General features: G+C 38.1%; 3 protein-coding genes across 5 annotated transcripts; 2 read left to right on the top strand and 1 right to left on the bottom strand.

The window, feature by feature from the left end:
* Window positions 1-34: 34 nt before the first annotated feature.
* LOC116295180 (uncharacterized) lies at window positions 35-8,752 on the top strand. 2 transcript variants are annotated; one of them, XM_089029226.1, is made up of 6 exons: window positions 35-401; window positions 2,501-3,961; window positions 5,174-5,255; window positions 5,891-6,134; window positions 6,551-6,876; window positions 7,248-8,752. In XM_089029226.1, exons 2-6 carry the CDS (start codon window positions 2,560-2,562, stop codon window positions 7,303-7,305), a joined length of 2,112 nt encoding a protein of 703 aa, XP_088885352.1. In that variant the 5' UTR covers window positions 35-401; window positions 2,501-2,559; the 3' UTR covers window positions 7,306-8,752. The 2 variants fall into 2 exon arrangements, with proteins under 2 accessions (XP_088885352.1, XP_088885351.1); XM_089029225.1 differs by having other exon boundaries at window positions 35-405.
* On the bottom strand, window positions 8,198-18,503 carry LOC116295184 (cytochrome P450 4V2). The gene is made up of 14 exons (XM_031702936.2): window positions 18,170-18,503; window positions 17,064-17,179; window positions 16,560-16,632; window positions 15,576-15,588; window positions 14,674-14,794; window positions 14,532-14,601; window positions 13,968-14,037; window positions 13,360-13,486; window positions 12,612-12,797; window positions 12,039-12,141; window positions 11,401-11,468; window positions 10,789-10,855; window positions 10,307-10,486; window positions 8,198-9,050 (listed from the first exon to the last, which is right to left on the bottom strand). The coding sequence occupies exons 1-14, from the start codon at window positions 18,360-18,362 to the stop codon at window positions 8,890-8,892; spliced, it is 1,548 nt and encodes a 515-aa protein (XP_031558796.1). The 5' UTR covers window positions 18,363-18,503; the 3' UTR covers window positions 8,198-8,889.
* LOC116295183 (cytochrome P450 4V2) lies at window positions 17,949-27,431 on the top strand. Of its 2 annotated transcripts, XM_031702935.2 has the most exons (15): window positions 17,949-18,101; window positions 18,871-19,157; window positions 20,189-20,304; window positions 21,154-21,226; window positions 21,413-21,425; window positions 21,906-22,026; window positions 22,829-22,898; window positions 23,360-23,429; window positions 23,773-23,899; window positions 24,128-24,313; window positions 24,781-24,883; window positions 25,167-25,234; window positions 25,982-26,048; window positions 26,174-26,353; window positions 26,531-27,431. In XM_031702935.2, exons 2-15 carry the CDS (start codon window positions 18,965-18,967, stop codon window positions 26,695-26,697), a joined length of 1,554 nt encoding a protein of 517 aa, XP_031558795.1. In that variant the 5' UTR covers window positions 17,949-18,101; window positions 18,871-18,964; the 3' UTR covers window positions 26,698-27,431. The 2 variants fall into 2 exon arrangements, with proteins under 2 accessions (XP_031558795.1, XP_031558794.1); XM_031702934.2 differs by lacking the exon at window positions 17,949-18,101 and having other exon boundaries at window positions 18,744-19,157.

Raw genomic sequence — 27,431 nt, 5'->3', positions numbered from 1 at the left:
AGGAGAGTGCCTTTTATCACTATCATATACCAGTGGTATGTAGCCCGTGAATTCACTATGTAACTAGTCTTGATACCAAGAAGTTCTTTCAAAATGTCCTACTTCCGGTCTTACTTAGACTACTCGGTACTTGCCCATCCCATTTTGATTGACGTCTGTTACGCAAGGTAAACAAGATACCTTCGTGCTTGGCAGACCGACTGAATCACTAGCAAGGCTATTCCATTGTGATAAACAAATTTAAAGACTGTCTCAGTTGTTGCTAACTGATCAAGTAAATGCGTTTCTGTAAGACGCTAAACTTTTGCGAAGTCAAGGTCGTGACGGCAGAACCAAAGTCACCAAAGTTCTGGAGTTTTCGATTACATTGAAATGTAAATTAAACTTCAAGATTGAGTCGTGTAGGTAAGCCATTTTGATATATGCTTACATTCACTTATCTCTTCTCGTATTAGCTATGCTAAAAGGCAACTTTGAAACTGAATATTCTTAATTTATTTTAAAGAAATATATCTCCTTGATGATATTTTAAGATTTATACTATGCTTAGACTCGTTGACCACATAACTAATTAAAGCTTAGTACATTAGAATATTCAGTTCTTGAAGCAAATTTCCATTCTTATTATGTCTAATTTTTCATGTTGATGTTAAAGTGAAATTCGCTCCCAAAAACTCATAGGTTTCAGTAACTTATGCCGTATTTGCTTCCTAGCTTTCTTGAAGTAAAAATTTCCTTAAAGCGCTCGAGGCTCGGATCGGAAGCTTGTTTTATTTGCATGATCATGATGTTGATGAATAGTTTGCCAACCTTTCTTCGAATACTAATTTTGGCTAGGATATCAAATTTGATTTCTTTCTTTGCAATTTTATTATATGCCTTACTTGTGGTTAGATAGTTGACTTGACGGAGCTATTTCTTATCAGCTAGCTACGACAAAGTTGAGTACGTTTAAACTGTATGGTGCTGTAATCAATTATCCAAGAAGCTATAAATACTTTCAATCTTTCAATAACGATCATAGTTTAAGTACATTTATTACGTGAGTTTTACAAATAGTACATTTATGACCATGATCGATTCCTTTTAAGTTAGTCCACTATAAACTGTTAATCCTACCTCACGCAATATGATTAATGCAATGTTTTCCAACTATATATGAATTTATTATAATAATATTTATTATAATAAAAAAACGAAGTCATCCATAAAACTAGCCAGCAAGTTGAAATGTAATGCTGCGTAGCGATTAGACTTTACCAGGTACAAATTAAAGAAGAAAAGTAACATTTGATTGTTACAATCCAACAGGCAATGATTTCTCTCCTGAAAAGGTGCTAATTGGAAGAAGTCAGTTCTTTAAGTCTCAATATTTGGCTTTTTGGAACTGTTTTTAAAAGACTTTGAATACTAACTATAGAGAGTATGTCTTAATTCTAATGGTTGGCACAGACAGGCTTTTCTCAAAATTATTATAAAGGCCAAACGACAATACAAAATAGTTAAATTAAACTTTTTATTGATTGAAAGTTTTATTTGCTAACATTTTAGCCTCATATTCAAGATATTTAAAAGGGTCAATGGGAAGGGAAGATTATTATTTATGAGTGATGTTAGATTTAAAAACATCCTTAATTCACTTTATATTTTTATGATACCACTGATTGTTATCACTGTGAATATCATAAGTGTAGCTGAGCAAATAATTTGAACCACTTCTTTAAAATATATAAACAAGGTAGGACATTGGAACAGAATTTTTAGTTGGGGGGGGGGGGGGGGGGGAGGCTATAATGAAAAGGCATGTGCATTCAAAACAAGGTCAACAGCAAGTATAGCTGACTGTGATAAACAAAGGCTACCGCATTCTTAAGTGTTAGAAATAAAAGATACATATTAGCTAATCTGGTCTACTTCAGTTGCTTATTGGCAAATGCTTTACCAATAAAATATATTATATGATTGACTTATCTACCATAATTTCATTGTTATTTGTTAATTGCTATAGCCCCCTCCCTCCCCTAACCTCCTTGTCAGCTCCTACGTCCCTGATAAAATTATATATCGAAATCAGAAAATAGGTACCTAAATAAAATAATGAGTTTCCTGAATAGATATTTTAATTTTGTGCCTTTTGGTAATCCAAATCAAGTCAATCAAATCTTCATTATTTTTTATTTTATTTTTTTGAGTGGCAAATTTAAAGCTTGTTCTTGCTTTCAGTTTACAGCCCAAATTTATATTTTTTTCTTGATATGATACACTGACAGATTGTAGTGAGTATGGAATTTACTTTTGGCTTGCATCCATAAAATTGATAAAGCAATACAATGAGCATCACATCTTGGAATCAATCTATTTATGTTTATTGTGGTTATCTTCATTTACTGACTTGCATGGTTGGCCATGGTGTTTTATTATTGACTTTTCAAACAATTATTGGCATTTTTTTAGATTCAATAGACCAGAGTGAATTATTGTTTAAATTTTTCTTCAACAGATTTAAACCTCAACATTTTGAGCCAAATGTGAAAATAACACAAACTTATTACTGATGCTATGGCTTTAAGTGAGCCACAAGTAAATGAGATAAGTGAAGAACAAGAAGCAAATGAGCTATTTCATACTTTTATGGATATAACAAAAGACGCTGCTATCATGGACCACAAGCAAAATAATACTACTGAAATAGAGAAAGACAAAGAGCAAATTAATGTTGATAATACAGTGGAAAAAGAAGCAACAATAAAAGAAAATGAGGAAAAAACAGTTGAACTGAAAAATGAGGAAAAAACAGTTGAACTGAAAAATGAGAATGAAGAGAGTTTACCTGAGGAAGGTAAAAGAAACCCTAGCAAGAGCTTATCAGAAGCTGTAGATGAACTATCTGATCTTGAAAAGCAGCTAAGTTTAATGATTTCTGAGGGTCCAAAACACAGCATTCAACAAGATAACGCTTCAAGTACTTCTGATGTCGTAGAGAGTGGTGATGATACTTTTATAGACGCTAAGGAAGAAGGGATGACTATCTCCGTGAATGAAGAGAAAGACCACGATGCTAAGGAAAGTGTACCAAAGCTAACTGAAAACACGGATAAAGAAACTGTATGGGCAGATGAAGACACTGAAAGAAACGTAAATACAGAGGTTACAACCGAATGCAAGGGAGACGACGAGAAGGAAACGAGTGGAGAAAAGAATAATACAAATAGTGTTGATGAAGCTAAAGATATTGAAGCAGAGAGAAGTACAGAGGTAACGACAAAGTACAGTGAAGATGATGTTAGGGATACTGGTAGTGAAAGTGTCCAGGAAGATGATCCTTCAAAACCAAGTGCTGATGGAATTGCAGAAAGCAGTCAGAATGCAAACGTCGAAGAGAAGAAGGATGACAGTCTTGAAACCAGCAATCTAGTTAATGAGGACACATCTGTAAATGGTGGGTCTTCTCAGAAGTGCAGTGAGCTAGAGGTTTTTGACCAGACAATTATCAATGAAGAAAAACCCGATCCTAAGGTAGGGGAGGGTGTCACTCAAGACGAGGGTGTAAACGGAAAACCTGAGGATGCCAAGGAAGAGGGAAGCAAAGAAAGATCTCCCGAGGTGCATGATGACGATGTTGATAGGAAAGCAGCAGAAATAGAAATACTTATGACAGACGAGAGTGGAATTTCCGAACGTAAAAGTCTTGATTCTCTAGATAGTTTAGATGATGATAACCACCATGGTCGACCGGATTCACCAGCACTGTCTGATGAAGGAATAGATACAGATTCCAAGTCAGACATCGGTGAAGATGATACTTTTGATACATCCTCCGGTGACTTTTCCATGAAGAGTAAATCCAGTTTACTAGACGTTGATAGAAACCGCACTGGATCAGACTCGTCGACGATATCTGAGCAGGAGTTTAAGAAGGACCTATCAGATAATACAGACGGCGTCATCGGAGAAACTTCAGGTAAAGAGGGCTCTCTCAATATGCCATATTCTAATCCCAGTCGCCCCCATGTGAGCTAATGTGGTTGTTTCTCTTTCAATCCAAATCCGAGGGGTCTTCCGGCCCGCCAGTTTTTTACCTCCATCCTTCCAAAAAAAACTCTAACCAATTCAAACTGGCTAGAGCTGTGCTCCAGGGTAATACATGGACTGTACACTCAATTGAAGAATCGTTGTCGGGTTCATAAACATATGAAATAAAAGCTGAGACCGAAATGGCACATGGGAAATGGCATAATTATATTATAATTTATTCATTTGCGCCATCCATGCAGTCGGTTTAGAATGCCAAACGTGTATTAAAAACAGTAGATGATGCCACGGGTCGCCGGTCACAGCATGCATTGAAATAACGTACTTCTCATGTGCCATTTCGGTCTCAGCTTCTATGTTCTATGTTTCTGAACCCGACAACGATTCTTCAATTGAGTGTATACACGTTACATTTTCAGTTCGACATTTGTTGAGCTGCGCCACTGCTGTACTTGCGGTGGCCATTATTGATGACGAGTTTTTCCCCAATAATTGGCATCAGTGCCATTTAATTATTCTAAAAAACGTGCAACCGTGATGTGTTGTGGTTGGACGGATGATTACTGTTTTGATCATTTGAGCGTTTAGAATATTTCTGGAATTTTTTTCTTGTTTGGACTTGCAAAGCTAGCATAATTTTTTTGGGGGGGGGGGGGGGGGGGCGGTAATTTGCAGTGCATTATACAACACACTCTACAATAGACCATTTTACGGATCCCGTTACTCAACCTCAGCCTCGTCAGCGTGTAATATATTATTTAGAAATTGCCTACAACCTGTGAAATTTTTAAGGGGTTCGATTGTTCGTTGATGTGTAAATTCCTTTCATTACTGCGGACTGTAGTCAAATTCTAAAGAATAATCACACGCTGACGAGACTGAGGTTGGGATCTGTGAAATGGCCTATTGCATCAGAACTTCTCGTATCGCTTTAGCGCATTTAATTCTATGCGTACGTGCATGTACGTAGTTCTTTCTCGCTCAAGCAATGGCAATAATACAAAAATATCTAATCTCTGAAAAATGGAGTATAAATTCGAAGTGAAACGGTTTTCCACGTGCAAAACTTCGTACTCTTTGCGGTAAAATAGATAATATGTACATATTTGTAATAGATGTTTTCGTTCTGTTTTAACTTAAGCCGCAGACCATGTTACTGTGCAAGGATATTTGCTAAAACTAGGAGGATCTGGTCTTACGCCAAGGAACTGGAGACGGAGATGGTAAGACTGATAATTAATCGAATTTCTTATAAAAAGTAAATCGAGTTTATGTCAAGGTGTAGAACAACTTATTCACCGTGTCACAGTAAAAAGGAGGGGGTTCAAAAAACAAAACAAAACAAAACAAAACAAAACAAAACAAAACAAAACAAAACAAAACAAAACAAAACAAACAACAAAAAAAAAACAAACAAACAAACAAACAAAAACAAAAAAAACAACAAAAAAAAAAAAAAACATAAAAAAAACAAAAAACAAAACAAAACAAAACAAAACAAAAACCGCAGAATTCCTGAAGGAAAATGTACCCATGTCGTTCCAAAATCTAGCAGATGCTTTAAGACTGAGCTACAGGAGACTTTTGGTGAACTAATGGACAATACTGGACTGTAGATCGAGTGTAGTTGATATCAGTGAAAGGTGTACAATTCATGCAAAATTCCCTATAAAATCAGTGATAGGTCAGTTGATTTGGTCAGTTTTAGGATTTGGTAGAATGGTTGCAAGAGAAAAAGCGTAAGCGTACAATTCATGCAAAATTCCGATGAAAATCAGTGTTAGGCAAGTGGTTTGATTTTTAGAACTTGGTAAAATGGTTGTGCAAGAGAAGAGTCACATTTTCTCGTTTGTTGCAGGTTTGTGCTCAAGGGAGATAATTGCTTGTACTATTACAAGCATTCTAAAGACAAAGTGCCTTGTGGAGTTATAGTCCTTTGTAACTATTCCATCACCAAGGCACCCGAGGACAGCAGAAAATACTGCTTTAAGTTGGATAAAGGAGGTGCAAGAAGCTACCACCTTAGCGCCAGCAATGAAGATGAAATGAGAGAATGGATGGTGGGACTTATGACTGCAGCAAATAAAGTCGCGCCTGATGGGGTAGGTATTTTTGGGCTGCATGTGACCGCTATTTTTATTGGCTGTAAAAAATGGGGTTGGGTTCGTTTGTTATGTCGACCAACATGGCGGACACGTCTTTTGCCCTTTTATTCTTATGGGAATGGATGTACGCCTCCAATGTGAAACCCAGCAATTGTTGGTTTTCAGTTATTCCCAAGGAAATTAACAAAAGACATGGCCGCCATGTTGGATGATATAATAAAAGAGACTAATGACGAATCTTTTGTTAAATTCATCCGACATGGCGGCTGTGAAAACCGACAGTTATTGTAAAAGTCCCCGGTGCTTCGATTCCTGGTCAAGAAGTAAAAAAACCTTTTGTAGTTTGACCACCCGTCCTCCTCCCAAAAGACCCCGCATCAATCACGAATAACAAACTTGTTTTTGTGTCATAGTCAAGTTTCCAAATCTCAGAGGGTAACGTCCACAACGTCAGTATCCCAGCTCTATCCATCAAAGACCCCGAGTGCCACGGCTACTTGTCAAAAAAGGGTCACCACATCAAGAACTGGAAGCGCCGTTACTGTGTCCTGAAGAACGGCTACCTGTATTACTACTCTGATATGTCAAATACCACTGCCTTGGGGGTTGCGAAGTTACTTGGTTACACAATCGAGATGGGAGATAAACGTGGCAAACACTATTGTTTTTATGGCAGTCCTCCTAATGACTCGCTAAGGACGTACCACTTTTCTGCAGAAACGGAAAATGACCGAGATAGGTAGGACTTGTTTTTGAATGCATTCTGAAGAAAATGTTTTTCTTTAGACCCTTGTCACGCAGCGCAGCCATGAATAAGACGCTTGCGTGATGGCGTCATTTGACTCCCACTACCATAATGCTTTGTAGGAGGGAGGAAACCCGGAAAAAACTCTCGAAGCACAGAAGAGAACAAACAAACAACTCTATTCACTTATGATCCCAGGATTTGAACCTGGGTCACGTTGGTGAGAGGCGACGCATACCACCTGGCGTGCTTGATTCCCACTTTACCATACCCGCCCCGCGTGCTTTCGCGATGCTTACTTAGTACTTGCTGCTGGCGATGCTTATTAATCATTTTGATCAAATATATTACTTGATTCATTATAGATGGATGACACGGATGGCAGAATCAATACACAAAGGAAATCACATAACATCCGAGTAGCTAGTTTGCATTCACCCTTACTTCTTAAAGCCAAGCATCATGGTATTCAAATCAATAACATGTTAGTTGTCTTTCTATGAAAGAACCGAAGCAGAATTCAGCTAAGTACTGAGACTTTTGCTATAATTACCAACCACCACATTAGCAATCAGAAGCTTTTCATGACCAGCTAATATATAATTCAGTTAGTTACAAATCAGGGTTTAACCAGGAGATTATAAAATTCCAGCCTAATTTAGCCAAAAGGTACTGACACACAGTGCAACATTGCACGCAACATTGCAAGCAACAAATTTGAATCGGGGTGACACAAGTTGCAACAAAATCACGCAACATCGCTTGTGTCAGGCTGCTATGTTAAGATATTTGGTAAGCGGTTATAAATTTGGTGCAAGGTGATTGGCTGGAAATTTCAAAATGTTGCAGGTAATGTTGGAGCCATGTTCACGTGATGAAATTTGTTGCGCGCAATGTTGCAAGAATAGAGCGCGATTCAACTTCAGATTTATTGCATACAACGTTGCGTGCAACAAGTTTGGGGTAGACACACGCCGCAACAGTCCTGTTGCGTGCAATGTTGCATGCAATGTTGCACCGTGTGTCAGCACCTTAATACCAATAGAAATTTCAAGAACCTTTCCAGGAGTTGGTGTAAAAAATGAAATTTTCAAGGACTTTTCCAGGGCCCTGGAAGAAATTTTCCTAATTCCAGGAGTTTACCAGGAATTCAAGCAGCAGTGCGAACCCTGACAAATCTATAGAACAGTCAAGTCAATATTCCAAAGCACTCTCGCTTTTCACTCTTTTACTTTTTTAATAATACGTCTAAAAAAGCTATATTATTGTAATCTTTCCTGTGAGAGCTGGGAGAAAAAAAAAAGAACAAACAACATTACTATTTCTACCCTTTATTACGATATTTCATATTTAAGTCATAATAATAAAGAGAAGCACGGAGTTTGAGGTACGGACAGCCGGTCTAGTGTAACAACATAACAGGCCGCCCATGACTTGCCTCAATCCTCCCCGTTCTCAACCAGCAACGTCTGCAAGCTAATACAATCCAGGCAAAAAATCTAGGTTATGTTATGATCAGTTCGTGTATCGAAGCCGTATTTGTTTGAGTGTTTATCAGAAGTAGAATTACATTTGCGTGATAGATATAAGGCTTATCAATTTTATAACATTTACGTACAAATTAATATCGATTCGCTTGTAATCAATAAGATAGAATAGAGATATTTAATACCAATGAGAACAATTTTTGCTTTGGAAAAAAAGGTGTGGATGATATACTTTATCTAATTTAGTGGAATAATTTTCTCAGTGTATTTTTATTTTTTTTCTTTTCTTTTTTCTTACACAGGCTAAAAACAAAAGCCGTAAGTTAGATAAACCACTGGGTTATTGCGTCACTCTCTTTTAATAAAGTTTATCGTAATATTAACATGAGAAAACAGACATCTTTTTGCCGCTTTGGCGCGGGGCGAGGCAATGGGCGAAAGGACGTCTGTTTTCTCAGGTTACAAAGGCATTCAATTGGAAACAAACCGCGTGTTCATACACTTGTAAGAATAAATTTGCTTAGTTTCTTGGGGTTAGAGTGACGAAGATCCCATTCTGTGGCCTTGTGATCAATTCAGCGCAAACCCTGATTTGATCACGTGATTGCTCGGACTTCACGCTAAAGTGACGAAGAATGTTGGCCAACACGACCTTTTCCTCCAGGATAGCAAACCGCTGACCTGAATTAAATATTTAAGAAAAAATGAGCTGAAATTGCCCTATTTCACTATGACGTCACTGCTTGTTTATGTGGGGGATAGAATCGCCAAATCCAATAGAAAATTCAACAAAATTTGCTCCTAGCGAAACAGTTTAATCTAAAATGGCCTGGTTTTCAGATATAATATGTGTAAATATGTAATAAAAAAATTATAAGCGTTTGCTGGCTATTCTACTTCTCTTCGTGGATTGATACGGGTTTTAGAAAATTTTCGGTGAATTTGCGTTGATTTGACCGACGACCATGATCCTTTGCGTTTAAACAATAGGTTGTTTTGAAGTGACGTCATAGTGAAATAGGGCAATTGATTGGCGATGATTCAGCGACACTGCCGGGGGAATCCTAATCGACGAAATACAGCTATTTCAAAAAAGGTTAAAGGGGCGAACGGTGATAGATAATACGCGATAGGTCCCATTCCAAGATCGAAGAAATAGCGACACGAATGAAAAACGTCTGCGCATGCTCTGAATCCGTATGCAAATTAGTCAAAACATGTGTAAAGTTAACTTTCAAACATGCCTTATAAATTGGACTTTACAAAATAGAACTTAGTGTCCATGCTTAAAACTTTAGGCTAATCCATATTGTGTTTGTTAATACAGTATCTTGGTCTGACAAAAGTATACTCTCGAACTTTTTAGTATACTTGGAGGAAACAAACATTTATTTTCTCACTCAATCAGGTACTATCGTCGTGTACGGATTAACGAAGTACGTCATAGGTTTCCGAACACACGAGTGGGAAATTTTGCTTCTCCTCACTTAGAAAAAAAATTAAGTGAAGACACCAAGAATCGAACTCGGTACCTTCGGCACCAAAGAACTACTACAATGCCAACCCCAACCCTAACCCTAAACCTAACCCTAAACCTAACCACTAGACCACGAAGTGAATTCGGTTGGGTGGTCTCATGTTTTAGTCATATTTAAACGATGTATCATCAGCGCGTGTACATAAATATTTATTATAGTTTAATTTATGCTATCGTAGGGTACGACTACTAGCCGATTACTCGAAATTTGAATTTGAATAGAATTCCCCTGACAATTCCCGTACACGACGATACAACCCTCAATCTCTTCAAAATTCTTAGAAAACGTGCTAAAATGCACGCATGCGCAAACGTTTTTCTTTGGTGCTTCTTTTTATCATTCTTAGTGTTATTAAAACCGAGGTTACTGTTTCGATAAAATTTGTCTTAGAAAACTTACCGATGCAGTTTCTAGGTCCCGCCGAAAAGGGTACATAAGCGTAGGGATGACGACCTTCGCTATTTTCAGGTAAAAACCTGTCTGGGTCGAATCGCTCAGGATCTGGCCAGACATTTGGGTTGGAATGCAGAGAAACTTGTGCCACGCCTACTGTGGTTCCTTTTGGTATTGGTATTCCATCTGTGAAGAGTAAGATTCACAGTACAATATAGCGATAACACCGATAGTTTCAATTTGGTGCACCTGCCAGACCAAATGTAGGCCTTTCAAATTGCGGCGACCTTTAAGGGTTACTAGCAGATCTAAGATTTTCAAAATCAACGACGACGATTATCAACCGGAAGTGTAAATAATTTCACTTTGGGGTTTTGCGCCTTTGATGCCTGTCTTCCCTGTGGACGAGTTACATACTTGGGTAATAGACCCATGTAGCGATAATAAAAAGAATAAAAATCCGTTAAAGTTGGTTTAAATTGTCGTACCAATAGTTAGGTCTTCTGATAATTCTCTTGCAATGAACGGGACTGATGGATACAAGCGAAGACTTTCCTACGAAAGAAAATAAAGTGAAGACCGTTTGATATAAGTGATACAAAATATACGTGCCCTTGGATGCCTACCACTCGTCCCACTCTTCCTCCTCTCTCGTCCCTAGTTCTTCTCTGCCATAAAATTTAACAAAGGAATCCCAACGAAGAATAAATGGGGTAGCCTGCGGAGGAGGCTAAAAAGCTAAAACTAACCCATCCGGATGGAAAAAGAGCGGGAAACTTTGACTTCCAACAAATGGTACACGCGTCTACCGCGAGAACCAAAAAGAGCGGGAAAAGTGGATTACTTCAATCGGAAGACCGAGTTTTCCGAGACATTCCGATCGGAATGACACGTACTATTTGTCTTCTTATAGGAATTTCCGGTTTTTCCGGGTAAATGGTAAGCGCCCCTGATAACCATGATGTAAAACATTCTCAATGTTCTTATCAAAAGAAAATGCTTGCATTACTACCTTTATTGTGTAGAAAGTATCACTCATCAATGAGCACTGTTAGAATTCAATAAAATGTAAGCATTTGGCTAAAACAGGTCCAGCTTACCTTAATGACGCACTCCAAGTACTTCAAATCCTTCAACGAATCAACAGTCAGTTCCTCTGCTCGAGATTCTACATATTAAGAATATTTATATTTATATTTATATTCAGTACTTATGGAGCCGATGTCTTCTATCAAGTTGCTTTTCAAGATTACTTTAAAAAATATATTTATTGTAATAAAATACTGATGGAGCTATTCTATATTTAAAACAAAGTATTCAATCCCCACCCCAAAAAATGGACTGCGAGCGTTCCCTTTCCCTCTACATTCAGTAAAGACGAGTGTAATCTCTGCGCGCGTCCACAGGAATGCGCAGAAATGACAACGTGGATCTTCGCTCAAGACTCTTGAAATATATGCAAAGGCTCTTTGCACTCTGGTCACTGAAAATATTGCAAAAAGGTAAAAGTAACTATATTTGACGTCGGTAGTTCCTTCGGCTGGTATCCTAGGAAGCCGACGGTGCGCACTTTACCCCTTCTCTTTATAAGTGCCTTGTTTTAAGAGTATTCAAAGCCGAAGCTACACGGATTAGAGAGAAGTTGAAACAGAGGTGTAGATTCAGTCTTAGGATCGAACGATGGAACTCTAGCTCCGAAGGCCGCAAACTAACCAAATGAACTACGCATGCACCTTACCAAAGAACTCGTCCACTTCGTGCTGTACTTTATCCTGTACTTCAGGATGTAAACCCAGTAAAAGTATGGTCCACGATATAGCAGCAGCAGTTGTGTCGTGACCCTGTCGTGAAAATGTCGTCAAACATGGATTTTAGGGACGGACCATTAGATAATTTAGGGGGGTGGGGGAGGGGTGTTTGCGTAAATCCCCAAAAATATCTTTTCAATAAAGAAATATGAAGCAAACACACACACACAAATGCATGCTGGGGTTGTTGCGAAAAAATAAATATCGTGCAACATAATTTAATGCAACCCAAATCCCCCCCCCCCCCTGATGGTCCATCCCTTAGTATCAACTTTATATTTACGAAATGTACATTTTGTTGGTATACACAATAATTATCCACGACACAGAGTATTTCAACAGACAAATCAGAAACGTCTATGTCTAATCATATAACAAAATAGCATTGAAACCAAACCAATATTAACTAAAAGTAACTGCATCCAAATAATGATGAGTAACATTTTCAGTGAAAATGTTACTCATGATTCAGTGAAAATGTTACTGATTCTTCAAATATATACCTCAAACATGAATGTGTCTACTTCTTCACGGATGCCTTCTCTATCGATCTGTCCATCATCAAAGGCATCAAGCAACAGATCGAGGAAAGCCAATGGACGTTTCTTACGCTTCCCAGTGAACTCGTCTACTTCCCTTTCCTCTTGTCCTGCTGAAGACTTCCTTTCTAACAGACGCTCGTCAATCACCTGCACGATAAACAAAATACAATCAATATCTAAATTTACTTACTGCTCCTCACAGAGGTTTCTTTTAACAGTACATCTAGTCAAGAGGGAGAATAACAAATTACCAATTCAAGTTGTGTCTGCAGGACACGAAAAAGCGAACCCTATCTATTCCCGGGGGGGGGGGGGGGGGGGACTCTTGCCCCTTTAGGGTAGGGATGTGCCGCTGAGCCCTCTGAACCCTGACCCTCCTCCAGAGTAAAATCGCTGAAATTCATACCCTGTTCCAGAGCAAGATCGCTGAAAACCATACTCTGTTCCGGTATTGCGAAAATAGCTACCCTGAGGAGAGAGCGTGATTTCATATACCCTGTCCCAGAGCGAGCGCGATTTTATACACCCTGTTCCAGAGTAGAATCACTGAAAACCATACCCTGTTTGGCGGCACGTACCCGTATAATGAATATAGGGGAGAGCCCCCCCCGGGGGAATCTATTAGGAATGCAATCGTGTGAGGTGATGACCCTGGAGTAAGGATGATCGCTGGTGTGATTGGTAAATTGAGTTACTTCTGCATTGTTACCTTGTTGGTAAAGCCATGAAGAGTTTCAAGGTACTGTTGCTGCATGCGTCCTGATGGAGTGATGCTATAAATGAGATCAGACCAAAACCAGGGACTTTTTTGACGTTCTTGTATGAGCTCACAGATCCTGCAGCAAAACCAGTGTAAGACTTGTAAAGAAAAGTTTTTGTATAATATCGATATGGTAAATGTTTAAACCACATTTGCTTTGGGAGTGTACATAGTAATCTATTCTACAACAATCTCATTCATGCTCAATTGAATTAAGGAATGGGAAAATATTGATCAGCGGTCTAAGCCAAGCTGGGAACAGCTTGGCTTAGGACTGGTTAAGAGAATATGACCCAAGTGAATCTGGAGGGAGGGAGGGTGGGCCTATTCTTCAACCAGTGTTCCGCTGGAACTGAGCAAGGATGGAGTATTTCTGGTCCACTTCTTATTTATAGCCATCCAGTTAGCGTCCTTCACGTGCATATGTACACTTAGCTGTTAATGAACCGAAATTGTAAGTTATTTCATTATTGCTTATCATTAGGAATGTTGTGAATAGTAATGTATAAACGAACATTAGAATCAGAAAAAATGATAACAAAGATTGAATGATTTACCCTGTAACAGCTGCAACATATCTAGAATTGCCATCTCTCTGAGCATTAACATTCTTACCCATCGATGACTCTATAAGGGGAAAAGTGGAACGTACAGAAGGAGTGAAAACATGAATCACAGAAAGGAAGAAGAAAAGAAAGAAAGAAACAAGAGTAAGAAATAAGAATGAAACTGCAATATAATGGAAAAATAATAATGGTGATTAGAAACAAATTAATGGAAGAAATAAAGAGGGAAAAAAAGCAATTGAAAGAAGAAAGAAGGAAAAGAGAACACAATTAATATTCAAATATGACGAAATAAAATAAAATAGAAGAAACAAAGAAGAATGAAGGGAAAAAGAGAGAAAAAAATAAAAAAATTTAAATATGTAAAAATGTACCACACCTACCACCTGTACTGGTGATTCGGAATCTGGTCAAGTGGCCAGAGAGTCAAGTCGCCCAGTAATTTAAGCTGATCATTAGAACTTATTACTATCTAATAGGTCAGAATTTCAGCTCTTCAATCTTTAAATATAAGCTAACCAATTAAAAAGACATTATTGAACTTAATTTACTTACTGCAAATAATGTCTAATGCACATTTTGCGGCTCGAGGGAAAATATCTAGAGCACCTTCCTGGCATTCAGACTGGAAGAAAATAATATGGAAAGTGCACTCAATTATAAAATAAGATCAACACCATGTTAGACCTTGTCTCACCTTCAGAATAGAAACAAGAATTTTTGACTGCTCTTCAAACACTTGAATAAATTCATTCAGAATTTTGAAGTGGAATGTTGGTGTTATTTGTCTGCGACGCCTCTTCCATTTTTCTCCAGTGCTGAAAGATTATTAAATATATTACAGTCATTACTGCTGTAAAGAGAAATTTGTGTTCAGGGGCAGCAGAGCACTTTTTAGGGGGGGGGGGGGGGTGTACTTATCTCTTTCTTTCTTCAAAAAAGAACTCAAATTAAAACAAAATAAGATGTTTTTCTAGTAAAAAGAGAGGGAGCTTCTTCCAGTCCTGTTGGCCCTGCTATCCTGGTAATATATCAGCTATATATGGTAGGAGGATTGGAAGGAGTTGGGTTATGTGATGAGGGGCCAGGGAAAAGTTAGAGATACTTAGGGGTACATTCAGATATCAGGGCCGGGTGGAAGGAGGTGGGGGAGAAGGATGAGGAGGATGATGATAAGGAGGATGCTAAGGAGGATGCTATGTATATGCCATAAGGCGTGAGGGAGAAGTTAGGGTTACTGAGGGGCACATTGAAAAGTGGGGGCTGGGGTATAGATGGAGCTTCATGTAGGATGGTGAGGAGGAAGATGGTGAGGAGAAGGGTGGTGAGAAGGAGGAGGATGCTATGTGACCAGGTGCCAGAAACAAGTAAGGAATGCTGAGGGGTACCCTGAAATATCAGGCAAGGTGGAGCTAGGGTGGAACTAGGAGGATGGGGAATAGGAGGAGGATGGAAAGGAGGAGGATGGGAAGGAGGAGGGTACTACGAGACAAATATCTCGGACAAGTTAGTGACACTGAGGGGCACATTCAAAAGTGAGTACTGGGTTAGAACGACAGTGAAATAGTTAATTGCATGGTAATTAATGCAATGACATACCTGGTAAGAAGACCTGTCAATCATCAGTCAACAGTTACACTTAAAGTTCAGTCCCATTTTATTTTGACCTGCAGACCTCAAAGACACCATAATGAAGTCTAATGGTCTACTGTAATGCTGGGACTGTACTATTAAGTTAAACTGTTGTGGTAAAATAATAAATCATGTGAGTAATAAAATCATACCATAGGCCTTGGAAAAAGGGGGGGGGGGGGGGGGGGGAAGGAACTAGGTGTGGTTAAGTGAGTAATAGGGAAGTGACCCAATGTGAGATTATAGTGTAGCAGTATTGATAGTAGTGTTTAAATAATGGTACGCATTCTGGAGGCTACACTCACTTTTTTAAGTTTTGATGAAAATTCATCAAAACATTATTTAATACCCTATATAAAAATTGAAAATGCTAGTATAGATAAATGTTAACATCATATATCCAGTATAGGCTATGTATGGGATCCCCCTCCTCCCGTCCAAACCATTAATGTTGTTTATTAGATTTGTCATTAGTGGATCGGACCTCATATAAAGCTGTTCAATATTTTCATTACTATTTTAGAGACACATGATCGTACATTTGGTAGCTAGGGGCATATAGAGAGGCAAATACAAACTATAAACTTAAACTTAAACTTTTCTTGTAAAACCACCACTCCTACGAGGCTCTTCTGTGAGGTTCCCTCCACACGCACTACCACTACATTCTATATTTACAACATACAAAACTCAACTTGCATATATGTTGATTTTTACGGAGGAGGGAAACTGGAGTGCATGGAGAAAACCCTTGTGGCATGCAAGTAAGGGAGAGAACAACACAACAAACAAACTCAACTCACATGTGATCCAGTCTGGGCCGGAGCTTGCATCCGGACTACAGCGGTGAAAGGAGAGTACATCACTAAGCCACTACAATATGCCACCCATGCCACCCATGCCACCCAAACTATGAAATCCACATGTATTTAATTAAGTCTAATTATTTACCTGTGCCGAGCCATGGATGTAAAAATACATATTCGTAAGATTTGCTGATCTGGTGTGAGCTGCTCAGTAATATCTGCAAAATTTACCAGTAAACAACCTTTTTCTAGGTCAATAAGGCAGATACACATAAACTAGTCAAAGCCTCACACTCCCATGACACAGATTTTATTAGATAATTATATAAAATTAAACATATTAACTCAAGGTTAAAGCATTAATTAAACAAATATAAATATTCTGTTGTTCTATTGTGTAATAAGGGAAAACCCTGCTGGCACTAAAATCAGATGAGTAAGCTATTAAACGATTAGACCAGGTCTACACAAGTCAGTAGCCCATTTGGACCAAGATTATAATATTATCACACAGTAAGAAATTGCATTTACAATTGTATGGACAATGATAAATGAAAGCATCTAATGGGTTTCCTACGGTGGAGTACCTAATAAAGACCAGCAGTCAACATCTACCTTCATTTATCTTCATATTTCTTATGTATTTTACCTCTGCATATTCTGGCTTGAAGGTATATATGAATGGATTAAACGGACCAAGCCAGATGCAGAACATGCCATTATCCTTGAAATCTTTGGACCAGCTGAGTACCTGGTCACGGAATTCTGTTTTTACAATAATTTTGTAAAAATAGAGAACATTAGTTTTACATACTGTAGAGATATTATTCTTGGAGTACATGCAACCATGGACAAGACTCAAAATCAAATTCCCTCAAGATCAGTAAATACTGTAACAATGAAAAAACTGCCATCTTGAATTGGTTGATCTAACAAGATGATCAGTAATGCTTGGTTATGATTGTCAACCAACATGGTGGCTATGAGGTAACTAATTGCACCCAAAGAATACTATACTATTATGGCATTATATGAGGACGAAACATCATTATTATGAGAGGCTGCAATGGGTGATCGGGGTACATATGTTTTCCTGTGAGCATGGAATTCTAAAAAGATTTGGAGTAAGTTGTCAGAGGTCTTAGTAGCTAGGCTGGCCGCGATCCAATAGATGAACTATATTATTATTATTATAATGGAAAAGAAAAAAAAAAGAGCAGGCAGATAACTTCAAATCAAAGCTCTTGCCGGCATCCACCAGTTTATTCTGAAAGCCAAGGTGTTAGCGGTGTAAACCCTGATTATTGTGAGTGAAAAAAGTCATCTGTATATAAACCCCTGGCATTAAATTCCTAGAGGAATTATTCTGGGCGACGAAACAATAGGGCGTCTTCTCTTATGCAAAAAAAAAAAAAAAAAAAAAAAATTGTTTTGTCCCCCAGAACAATATTCCTGGAGGGACTCAGTGTAAGGGGTCTATTCTTTGGGTACGTGCATGTGACGTCATAGCCGCCATTTTGGTTTACTTTGACATTTGGTCTTGATGTATTTTGTCATGTCAACCAAACATGGCGGCCGACCTCTTTTGGCCTTTTATTCTCACGGGAAGGAATACACGCCACTATTTATGATAAAGCCCACTATCTGTGCATATTTTACGCTGGATTACATTTGGTCGTGATCGAAGGTAAACGCTCGATGATCGAGCTAGCTAATCTTGTGTATAAACTTAGCAGCTAGTATTAAATCACTCACCACTTGGATCTCGAGCAAACTGGAGCGTATTTCCAAACAGAAAGTTTTTCTTGGGTCCTGGAAATTTCTCAAGCATCTTAACCTTGTCTATTTTTCTTTTCCATATGAACAATCCCAATAACACCAGGAGTATTGGCAAACAAATAAACGAGCTCATGCGGGCCACACTTTTTGATTCATACAAGTAATCCATGATGAGCGAAACTATCTTATTTATGAACTTCAGTATCTCTTTTTACGATCCGTCCACTCTAATATCCTATAATCTAAGTCTATTCAAGGATATAAATAACAATCAAAAAGCGTGCCCATAAACTAGCACTCATAATCTTATCGAAAACGAGGCCAAGGTCAATCAATGTCAGCTTTGCTTTATCTGTTTATTGATTATGTACTTGCTATCGATATCATTTTTCGCGCGGCCATCTCGCGTGATCCTGAATATATTTTGTTGTGTTCAAGTGAAGGCATTGGTTTGTATCAATTCTTTATTCTTTTATTCCCCAAGTTTGTTTTTTTTTTTACCTTGATATATTCTTGATGTTTCGATGGAACAAAATTGCGTGACAAAAAAAATACATATGCTGGACCTTGGACAGCACGTTCTGACAGATGCCACTTTAGAAAACCCCACCCCGGTTTCTCTAGCCATTAAGTGGCATTTTTAGAAACTTGTGGATCGTTGTGGCGGTTTCTTGCAGCAAAAAGACACGGTAAACGAGTCGATCCATACTTCTGCTCAAAGAGGGACAGACTTACAGGCTTTGGAAGGGAACTTTTGAAAGTATCAAACCAATGGAGACCTCAAGATCCGAATTTTGGCCACTTATACTTGCCCTGTCCGTTGGCGTACCTTTGGTGTTCGCGGTGTGGGGATTGATGGCATGGAAAAGGGCAAAAAATGCAATGAAAGTACTGGAAACTCTACCTGGTCCAAAGAAAAGCTTCTTCTTTGGAAATGCTATGCAGTTTAAAAGGGATGGTAGTGGTGAGTATTAAAAATTTGAGACGTAAATTCATCGTTATTTAACACCCACTTTTTATTTGTTGTCTAAGCTAAATAAACATGTATTTTCTTGTAATCCTCTGTAAAAAGATTATCAGTGAAAGGAGATTGACTATCATACAAATTACTTGCGAAAAAAATAAGTACCGTGTATACAGGTGTATATATATATCCAGTATCTAATATGATTTTTGCCTTTAAATAATTGAGGGGGTCGGGAAGCCGACCTTTGCAGATGTTCTTTGCAGTGCGTATAAAGCTACTTACTGGCTGGGAAAAACTTGTGGACTTTGAAGAATTCAGAAATAGTTTTCACAGGTTTTTCACAGAATTTTCACAGGGTATGGATCGACACAAAGAACTTCTGAAACGTTAAGGAGGCTAGTGATTACTTGATAGATAATTTAACTCTTTCTTCTTTCTAACCCTGCCAGTTAACCAATAGTAATAGTAATAATGATGAGGGGCAGATCTAGTGGGTTTGTCCACACTCCCTAATCCATTATTAAACCCCCTTAACAATGATCAAACCCCCTAAATGGCAACTACAAACCCATTAAAGGACTCTGACACGAACCCAATAACAAGCTAGAAGTTGCTTTTTTTTCATTTTGATTCAGTTCACCCCATAAGCATATGCTTTAATTACTTTATCGTGTGAAAATAAAGTTTATGTATTCATGTATGTATGTATGTATGCAATAAAAACCTGGACCCAAACCTGATGATGATGATTTAGGCAGAACTATGTATATGTAGGTTCTAGAAGGTTTCTTCCTCTTATATCATGTCTATAAATACTTACAAAACATAGTATAATATATTTTTAAATCTAAGCCCAATTCTCACTTTTGAGGGTGCTCTCTGTAGTGCTTGCTGGAGCTGACAGGACATTTCACTTTTTAAAATGGGTTTTAAGATGGGTTTTCAGATGGGTTTTAAAATGGTTTTTCAGATGGTTTAAGTGAGGGATTCTAGAAGCTAGAAATTCTAAAATACTTATTTATTTTTAGATTTCAATGATCAGTTGTTGCAATGGTCCAAGGAGTACCAGGAGAATGGTTACTTTTGCCTTTGGTTTGGTCCCTTTCACACCATGATCTTCACTTTTCGTCCTGATTTTGCAGAGGTTATTATTAAATATAAATGTATAGTTCCAAAAATGATCCATATCCCCTACTGAGGAATTTGAAATTTCCAAGGGGGGAAGGGGGGGAGGACAGAGGGACTAATAATTGTTTTTGAAGGGTTTATAAGGAAGGAAAATGGAATTTCTGGTGGTGGGGTTTTTTTAAAAAGAAATTCCACCATGGGAAAGGGGGAAGGATAATTTCCAAGGGGTGAGGGGGGGGGGGGGGGGGGGGGGGCAGAGAAAATGTTTTTAAAGAGTTTGTAAGGAACGAAATTGGAATTTCTGGGAGTGGGGGTGTTCTTTAAAAAAATTCCTCCATGGTGGGGAGGGGGGGGCGGGGGGGGTATGGAGTCAAATGGGAGTGAGTCTTACTAAATCCATAGATGGGTACATGCTGCATAGTTTTCAGTGACAGGAGAATACATTATTTAAAAACATCTTCAAATGGAGGGGTACATCATTGCATCTGATTAAACCTCACTTAACCAAGCCATTGGAGCTTTCCCCTTTTCTCCTTCAGATAGCCTGTGCTGCTGCTTGGCAGAATTTTTTTGCAATCAAAGTCATTGATAAAGATGAACTTGATATTAGGTGCCTTAAGTTATAGCTGGTCGTACTGGACATGATAAGGAGGTGACCATAAATTGGAACCAGAGAAACACAGCTGGCCAGCAAAACCTCAATCTTAATTTTGCCTAAATTACATTTAGTCACATTTAAAGACCACAGACCACCAAGTATTGCAGACTTAAGACCAGATGGATTTCAGCAGTTTTTCACAGGGCAGGCTGTTGTGCAAGGAATTTATAATAATTATTTACTTTTCTGTCTAATTTTCATTTTCAGCTATTATTAAGCAGCTCTCGCAACATTACCAAGTCATTTCTGTATACTTTTGTTCATCCATGGCTAGGAACTGGTAAGGATTTTGCACTCTGTAATTAGTTTTACACACAGTTTATCTTAAATATTGCATTCCCTTGGTTCAAAATGACAGATTCAAATATGCTATACTTTTTAAAACCTTTTTGATACATTTTGTAAATTTAATCTTTTTTTTTTTTTTCTTTCTTTTTAAAATGATGTTTGTGTTATTCCATACAAGGACTTCTAACAAGGTACTGATTCAGAGCACTTTTCATCTTTTAGCAACTCAAAACAACTCCAGACTGAACAGACATTTTCTCATTATTCAGACTTTCATCCATGAAATTTCTAATGTCTGACTTAGTAGCTTTACTCATTCATTGTGGTGCACAGTGTTTTCCCATTACAGAAGAAATATTGCCAGTCCATAGGGATTGAGATTCTTTTTTCAGTATGTATCCATATTTTTGTGTCTTCTCATGCGCAACAGCCATTTAAACAAAGAAATGAATCATACTCTAGGGAATGACACGTGGTCTGTAATACCATGGAAATTAAAGACATCATTACAACATTCACTCTCATTCTTCCTTCCTTCCTTCCTTCCTTCCTTCCTTCCTTCCTTTTTTCCTTTCTTTCTTCTTTCCTTCCTTCCTTTTTTCTTTCTTTCTTTCTCTCCTCCCCCTTCACATTTGATATATTTATTACTTTATTCATTCTAAAATATTCAGCACTGGCGAAAAATGGAAGAGACGTCGCAGACAAATAACACCAACATTCCACTTCAAAATTCTGAATGTATTTATTCAAGTGTTTGAAGAACAGTCCAAAATTCTTGTTTCTGTTCTGAAGGTGAGGAAAAAGAAGTGCCTTGTCCTAAAATAACAACAACAACAAAAAAGTCTTGTGTATTTTCTTTGGATTCTATCTTTTTTGTAAACTGATACTTGAAAAGTTATGAAGCAAATCGAGGGTGGTGTAGCGGTAGTGTCATTGCCTCATTTTAGGGGTCCCCGGTTCGTTGGACTTAACTTCAACTATACAGCGGCCATCTTGATGGCAAGGCATTATGTTGCGTCCAAGGGGCAAACAAAGCTTTGTTACAGTAATGACGTCGATTGATATTAACAGCTCACCACAAGAGAATCACAAAAAGATACGAATTAAGACGGCTCATCGATCACCTTTATCTATAAAAGAAACACAATCACACGAAACTCTATATAGTTACTGTCGTTTTTGTTTTATTTTGCCCCCTGGCAAGATGGCCGTCGCAGCTTCGAAGCAGTCCATTCAAATGCGAATAGAATTTGTTAGTTCTCTCCTCCATGGTAATTCTAGCATTTTTCCTAATCCAAATGTGATCAGTTAAGTTTGCTGTGCCCTGATTTTGATCAACTTGGGCTGACCCAGGGTTTGTTTCGGGGTTCAATACAATTAGAATCGAATTCACAATTAAATCTTCATCTAACCTAACTTGAGCTGGTTGCTTTGTCAGAAGTACTTATATATGTTAAGTTGTCAATTTTTGGGTTTGGGGCATTTGGTAACAGCTTAAATTAAATCATTTTACTGACGTCTTTTCTGCGCTTAACAGGTAGCAGGCCGTATATATAATATATTTTCAATTGAAGTTTATTCTTCTTTTGTTCAGGATGAATGCGAGAAAGGAAAACTGGACATCTTCCCTAAAATAACAAGATGCGCATTGGACATTATTTGTGGTATGCTGTCTGCTCTGCCTTTATATAGAAGTATAAGCAATACGCTTAGCACAGCGATCCCAAACTTGTGGAATAGAGGCTTTTGCACCATCACGTGATGGCAGCCATGACAGGAGACACAACAACAGAGTCTTTCTCCCCTGGGAAACTGAATTGTTTCTTATGTAAATCAGATTAGACCAGATTCAATTGTTCCCGTCATGGGTGCCATCACGTGATGGTGCAAAAGCCTCTATACTCCTATTTCGAGTTTGCCTTTGCTCAGTCTTAGTCTCGATTGTGCAAAAAAATAATTTCTTTTTCTATATTGAGGCACATTGTATAATAAGGAATGTACGTACTACGGAACAATACGAGTTGATTAAAATGCCACGAGTTTTCAGTTAGTTGAACAGCTGAATATTATAGCACAACCGAGACTAAGAGTGAGCCTGTAACCTTTAGTGCCATTGTTCTTACAGAGTCATCGATGGGTAAGTCAGTCAATGCTCAGATCGAGGGAAACTCTCCTTATGTAAATGCTGTTTTAAGGTACGATCTAGTTTTTCTTTTTCCTTCCTTTCTTTCTTTCATCCCTTCCTTCCTTCCTTCTTTCCTTCCTTCCTTTCCTTCCTTCCTTCCTTCCTTCCTTTTCCCCCCTTAATATCTGGTTATTTCTTTCTTTCTCTTGTTAATATATAGTTTTCCGGTTGTGAGCGTGTGTAGCGCAAAGTTGAGCGTTCGAGTGAAATAGGAGTCAAATACTACTCTACTGTGAGAGAGCCCTAAAATTGGGACTGATTTGAAAGACTGAATGAATACATGTTAATAAGCGTTTTCAATTTGAACTTTAAATCTATACCTTTAAAAAAACGTTTGCCTTTTTCTTTTTAAGGATGAGCGAGGTACTTCTTCAACGTGCAAAGAGTCCTTGGTTATGGCCTGATTTCGTTTTTCATCTGTCATCCTCTGGACGCATACACAAACATTGTCTCAACATGCTACATGGCTTTACGAATAAGGTACTCTGGACACTAGAGAAAAACGTTTGCGCAATCGTGCATTTCAGCACGTTTTCTAAGAATTTTGATGAGTTTGTGAGTGAGAAAATAAATATTGGACTTGGTGTGTATGGTATATATGATATATAGTATAGGTGTTCTGTAGTGTGTGCTGTGCTCTTAAAAGGAACCTCTATTGCGGAGCATGAGGTAGATATAGATATTTGATTGTATTTGATAAATTTTCAGGTAATTGACGAGCGTCTGTTAGAAAGGAAATCATCAGCAGGACAAGAGGAAAGGGAAGTGGACGAGTTCACTGGGAAGCGTAAGAAACGTCCATTGGCTTTCCTCGATCTGTTACTTGATGCCTTTGATGATGGACAGATCGATAGAGAAGGCATCCGTGAAGAAGTAGACACATTCATGTTTGAGGTATGTTTCTATTTATTAGTTATCCTAAAGTTTGTAAAGTCATCGATTTTCAGTTTCAAGGAAGCAAGATATCGCTTAGTTCCATTAAATACAAGTTATAATACATAATATAAGAATATATGTACGCTCGTAGCATTATGTTTAATGGGCTTCCTGTGGCACACAGAAATATGAAGGTTTTGCAGTACTATACCCGTTGGGTTCCCGACAATAATACTAAAGTGTCTAGCGAATGGTAATAACTTGTTTATGATGGTACTAAAAATAGCCCAATCAGGAATTTGCATGGTGCGCGCGTTATTAAGAAGTTTCAATTCCCTTTCTTATTTATGCTCTTTTGAAAAGTTTTGACACTCCACAAAAGTTCAAATTCTTACTGATGACCCCTTTGAAGCCCCACCCCTCCTAGTAAAAACCGTACCTTCCCATTTTAGTCATAGTTATGAGATACTTTGTTTGGATTTCAGGGCCACGACACCACAGCTGCAGCCATGACATGGGTCATCCTTCTGTTGGGTCAACATCCTGATGTACAGAATAAAGCACAGCAAGAAGTTGACGAATTCTTTGGTATATATATATATATATATTATTTTTTTCCTTGTCCAAATTGCGCTTTTGAAATTCTTAATGGAATAGGTCTTACTTTTCTTTTGTTCGATAAACATAATGCATTCTGGTCCTGCATGTTTGGGCGCAATCCGCATCCGAGAGACAGAAGGTGTCGACATGTTAACCGAGATAAATTAGGTGAAGACTGTTTGTGGCAGTAAATATATTTCACTATTGGAATTTTAAATCATAGATCAAATTATGTTGAAATAAATATTGATTATTAATTATGTCTTCTCAGAATCTCGACCTGAACAGCTTACTGTCGACTCTATGAAGGATCTGAAGTATCTGGAGTGCGTTATTAAGGTATTATTTTGGTATCCATGTGTATATCGGCCAAAAGAATCTCGTAAATCTCATTACCAGCACTGCCCCTCATGTGCTATCGACCAGAGATTATTCTATTGCTTGGGATAAATTTATCAGCTGAATGAATCTCATGAATCTCATTGCCAGCCTACAATGACATGCGCTATGAACCAGAGAGTATTCTAATGCTTGGTATCAATCAGCTGAATGAATCTCCTTACCAACCTACGATAACAGACTACCCGTCATAACCAATTTTACTTAAGCAAATATCGAGTTTCATATTATTTTCCCCCTAGAATATTAATATCAATATTTCGGGTTTTTTTTCCTTTTTTCTTTTTTCTTTTAATTAATGACAGGCATTCATGATTTGGCCTATTCATCTTTTATATCTTTTATTCAAAACCCCATGAATAATTAATAAGCATTTAGACCTATCAGGTCCTTCAAATTCATCAAGTGCATGTATCTTTATACCTGATAATAGTTTAACAAGGGTATCTTTATATATAGATTTGAAATCTTTACCAAAAGAGTACAAGAACATGTCACGAATAGGGACCCTAAATGCTCATTAATTATTCGTTCAATAAACTCGCAGATCGTGTTTTATGAGGTCTAACACCACGAGGCTACACCTCGTGTTTTATACCCGATAAAACACTCCTGCTCATTTATTAAACACTACTTTATGTTGGTTCGACCATAGACCTTACTTTTTTATTTCTTATGTTGTCAAAGGAAAGTCTTCGTTTGTATCCATCTGTTCCATTCTTTGGAAGGAAAATAACCGACGACTTTGTCATTGGTAAGATTTTATAGACCTCATTCCAGGGGCAGATCCAGGAGTTGTAAAATGGTTGTTAAAGAACCTAAGCGTGTAAACGTCATTTAAAACACCTTTATTGATATCCTTTATTCTACTCATTTTAGACGGAGTCGCAATCCCGAAAGGAGAAACAGTCGTAGTGGCTCCCATGGCTTTACATCATAACCCAAATGTCTGGCCAGATCCTGAGCGATTCGACCCAGACAGGTTTTTACCTGAAAATAGCGAAGGTCGTCATCCATACGCTTATGTACCCTTTTCTGCGGGACCTAGAAACTGCATCGGTATGTGTGTGATTTTTTATATTCAATATATTAACAGGACGCGGTCGTCGTGGTTATTTCGTTTTGATATGAAGCCCTCGTGACATGCGCAATAAATGAGCAGAAATGAATTAATCGCTTTCATGAAAGAAAACAGATTCGTATTGAAACTTACGATGTTTTTAATTTTTCATTTAGGGCAACGTTTTGCTCTACTTGAAGAAAAGGTCGTGTTGGCCAACATTCTCCGTCACTTTAACGTAAAGTCCGAGCAATCACGTGATCAAATCAGGGTTTGCGCTGAATTGATTACAAGGCCGCAGGATGGAATCTTTGTTACTCTAACCCCACGTGACAATGTCTGACTCTTCATGCTGTAGACCAACCCCGCTTATGATCCTCTCCCGACCCCCACCCTCTCCCTGTTGCATGGAGTGGCTAGATTTCGCATTTTTCGGATAAGGCTTCTCAGCCAATCGTTTTGGGTAATTCCCGTAACCATGGAATCCATTGTATTCGCCAAGTGACGTCACTGGATGGAGTACCCCTCTGTGGCCTAGTAGCATAATGAAAATTCGCTAAAATTTGCCCACCCAAAAATCATTACGAATTAGAAACTCATAATATATGCCCTTACCTTTACACTAAACACTGACCTATTCATGTCATATATATGTTCAACCATGCATGGAATTTGCCAACAAATGACCCCGTGCTTCTTCATTCAGAGAAACGCCTAGTTTTAGTTTTTGTTAAAAATAACTGTATGACTTTTGTTTAGTTCCTTCCGTATTACTTAGTTAAGTTCAACAAACCAGACAGACAGACAGACAGACAGACAGACAGACAGACGCTAAGGCTCGTGTCAAACGGGAAGACATATGCCTTATTCAATTTCGGCGAAGTGTTTTTTTATTCATCTTCAAAGTATATTAGATACGACTCAAATATAGAATTCCTCATATATCTAAGTGATTATCGGTGGAATATTTATCGAAACGCGAGTCTTCGAGCGGCAAAGTAAATATTCACCATGCATAATCACTGAGCCTGAGGGGAATAATCAATTGCTTTAGTATAATTTTATAATTTTTTTCCA

Source organism: Actinia tenebrosa, unplaced genomic scaffold (assembly GCF_029948245.1).
Source record: "Actinia tenebrosa isolate PJP-AT-01 unplaced genomic scaffold, QUT_ActTen_1.0 PGA_scaffold13__45_contigs__length_12533684, whole genome shotgun sequence".
Taxonomy (NCBI): domain Eukaryota; kingdom Metazoa; phylum Cnidaria; class Anthozoa; order Actiniaria; family Actiniidae; genus Actinia; species Actinia tenebrosa.
The sequence above is the reverse complement of the archived record's forward strand: the minus strand, read 5'-3'. Positions and strand labels throughout refer to the sequence as shown.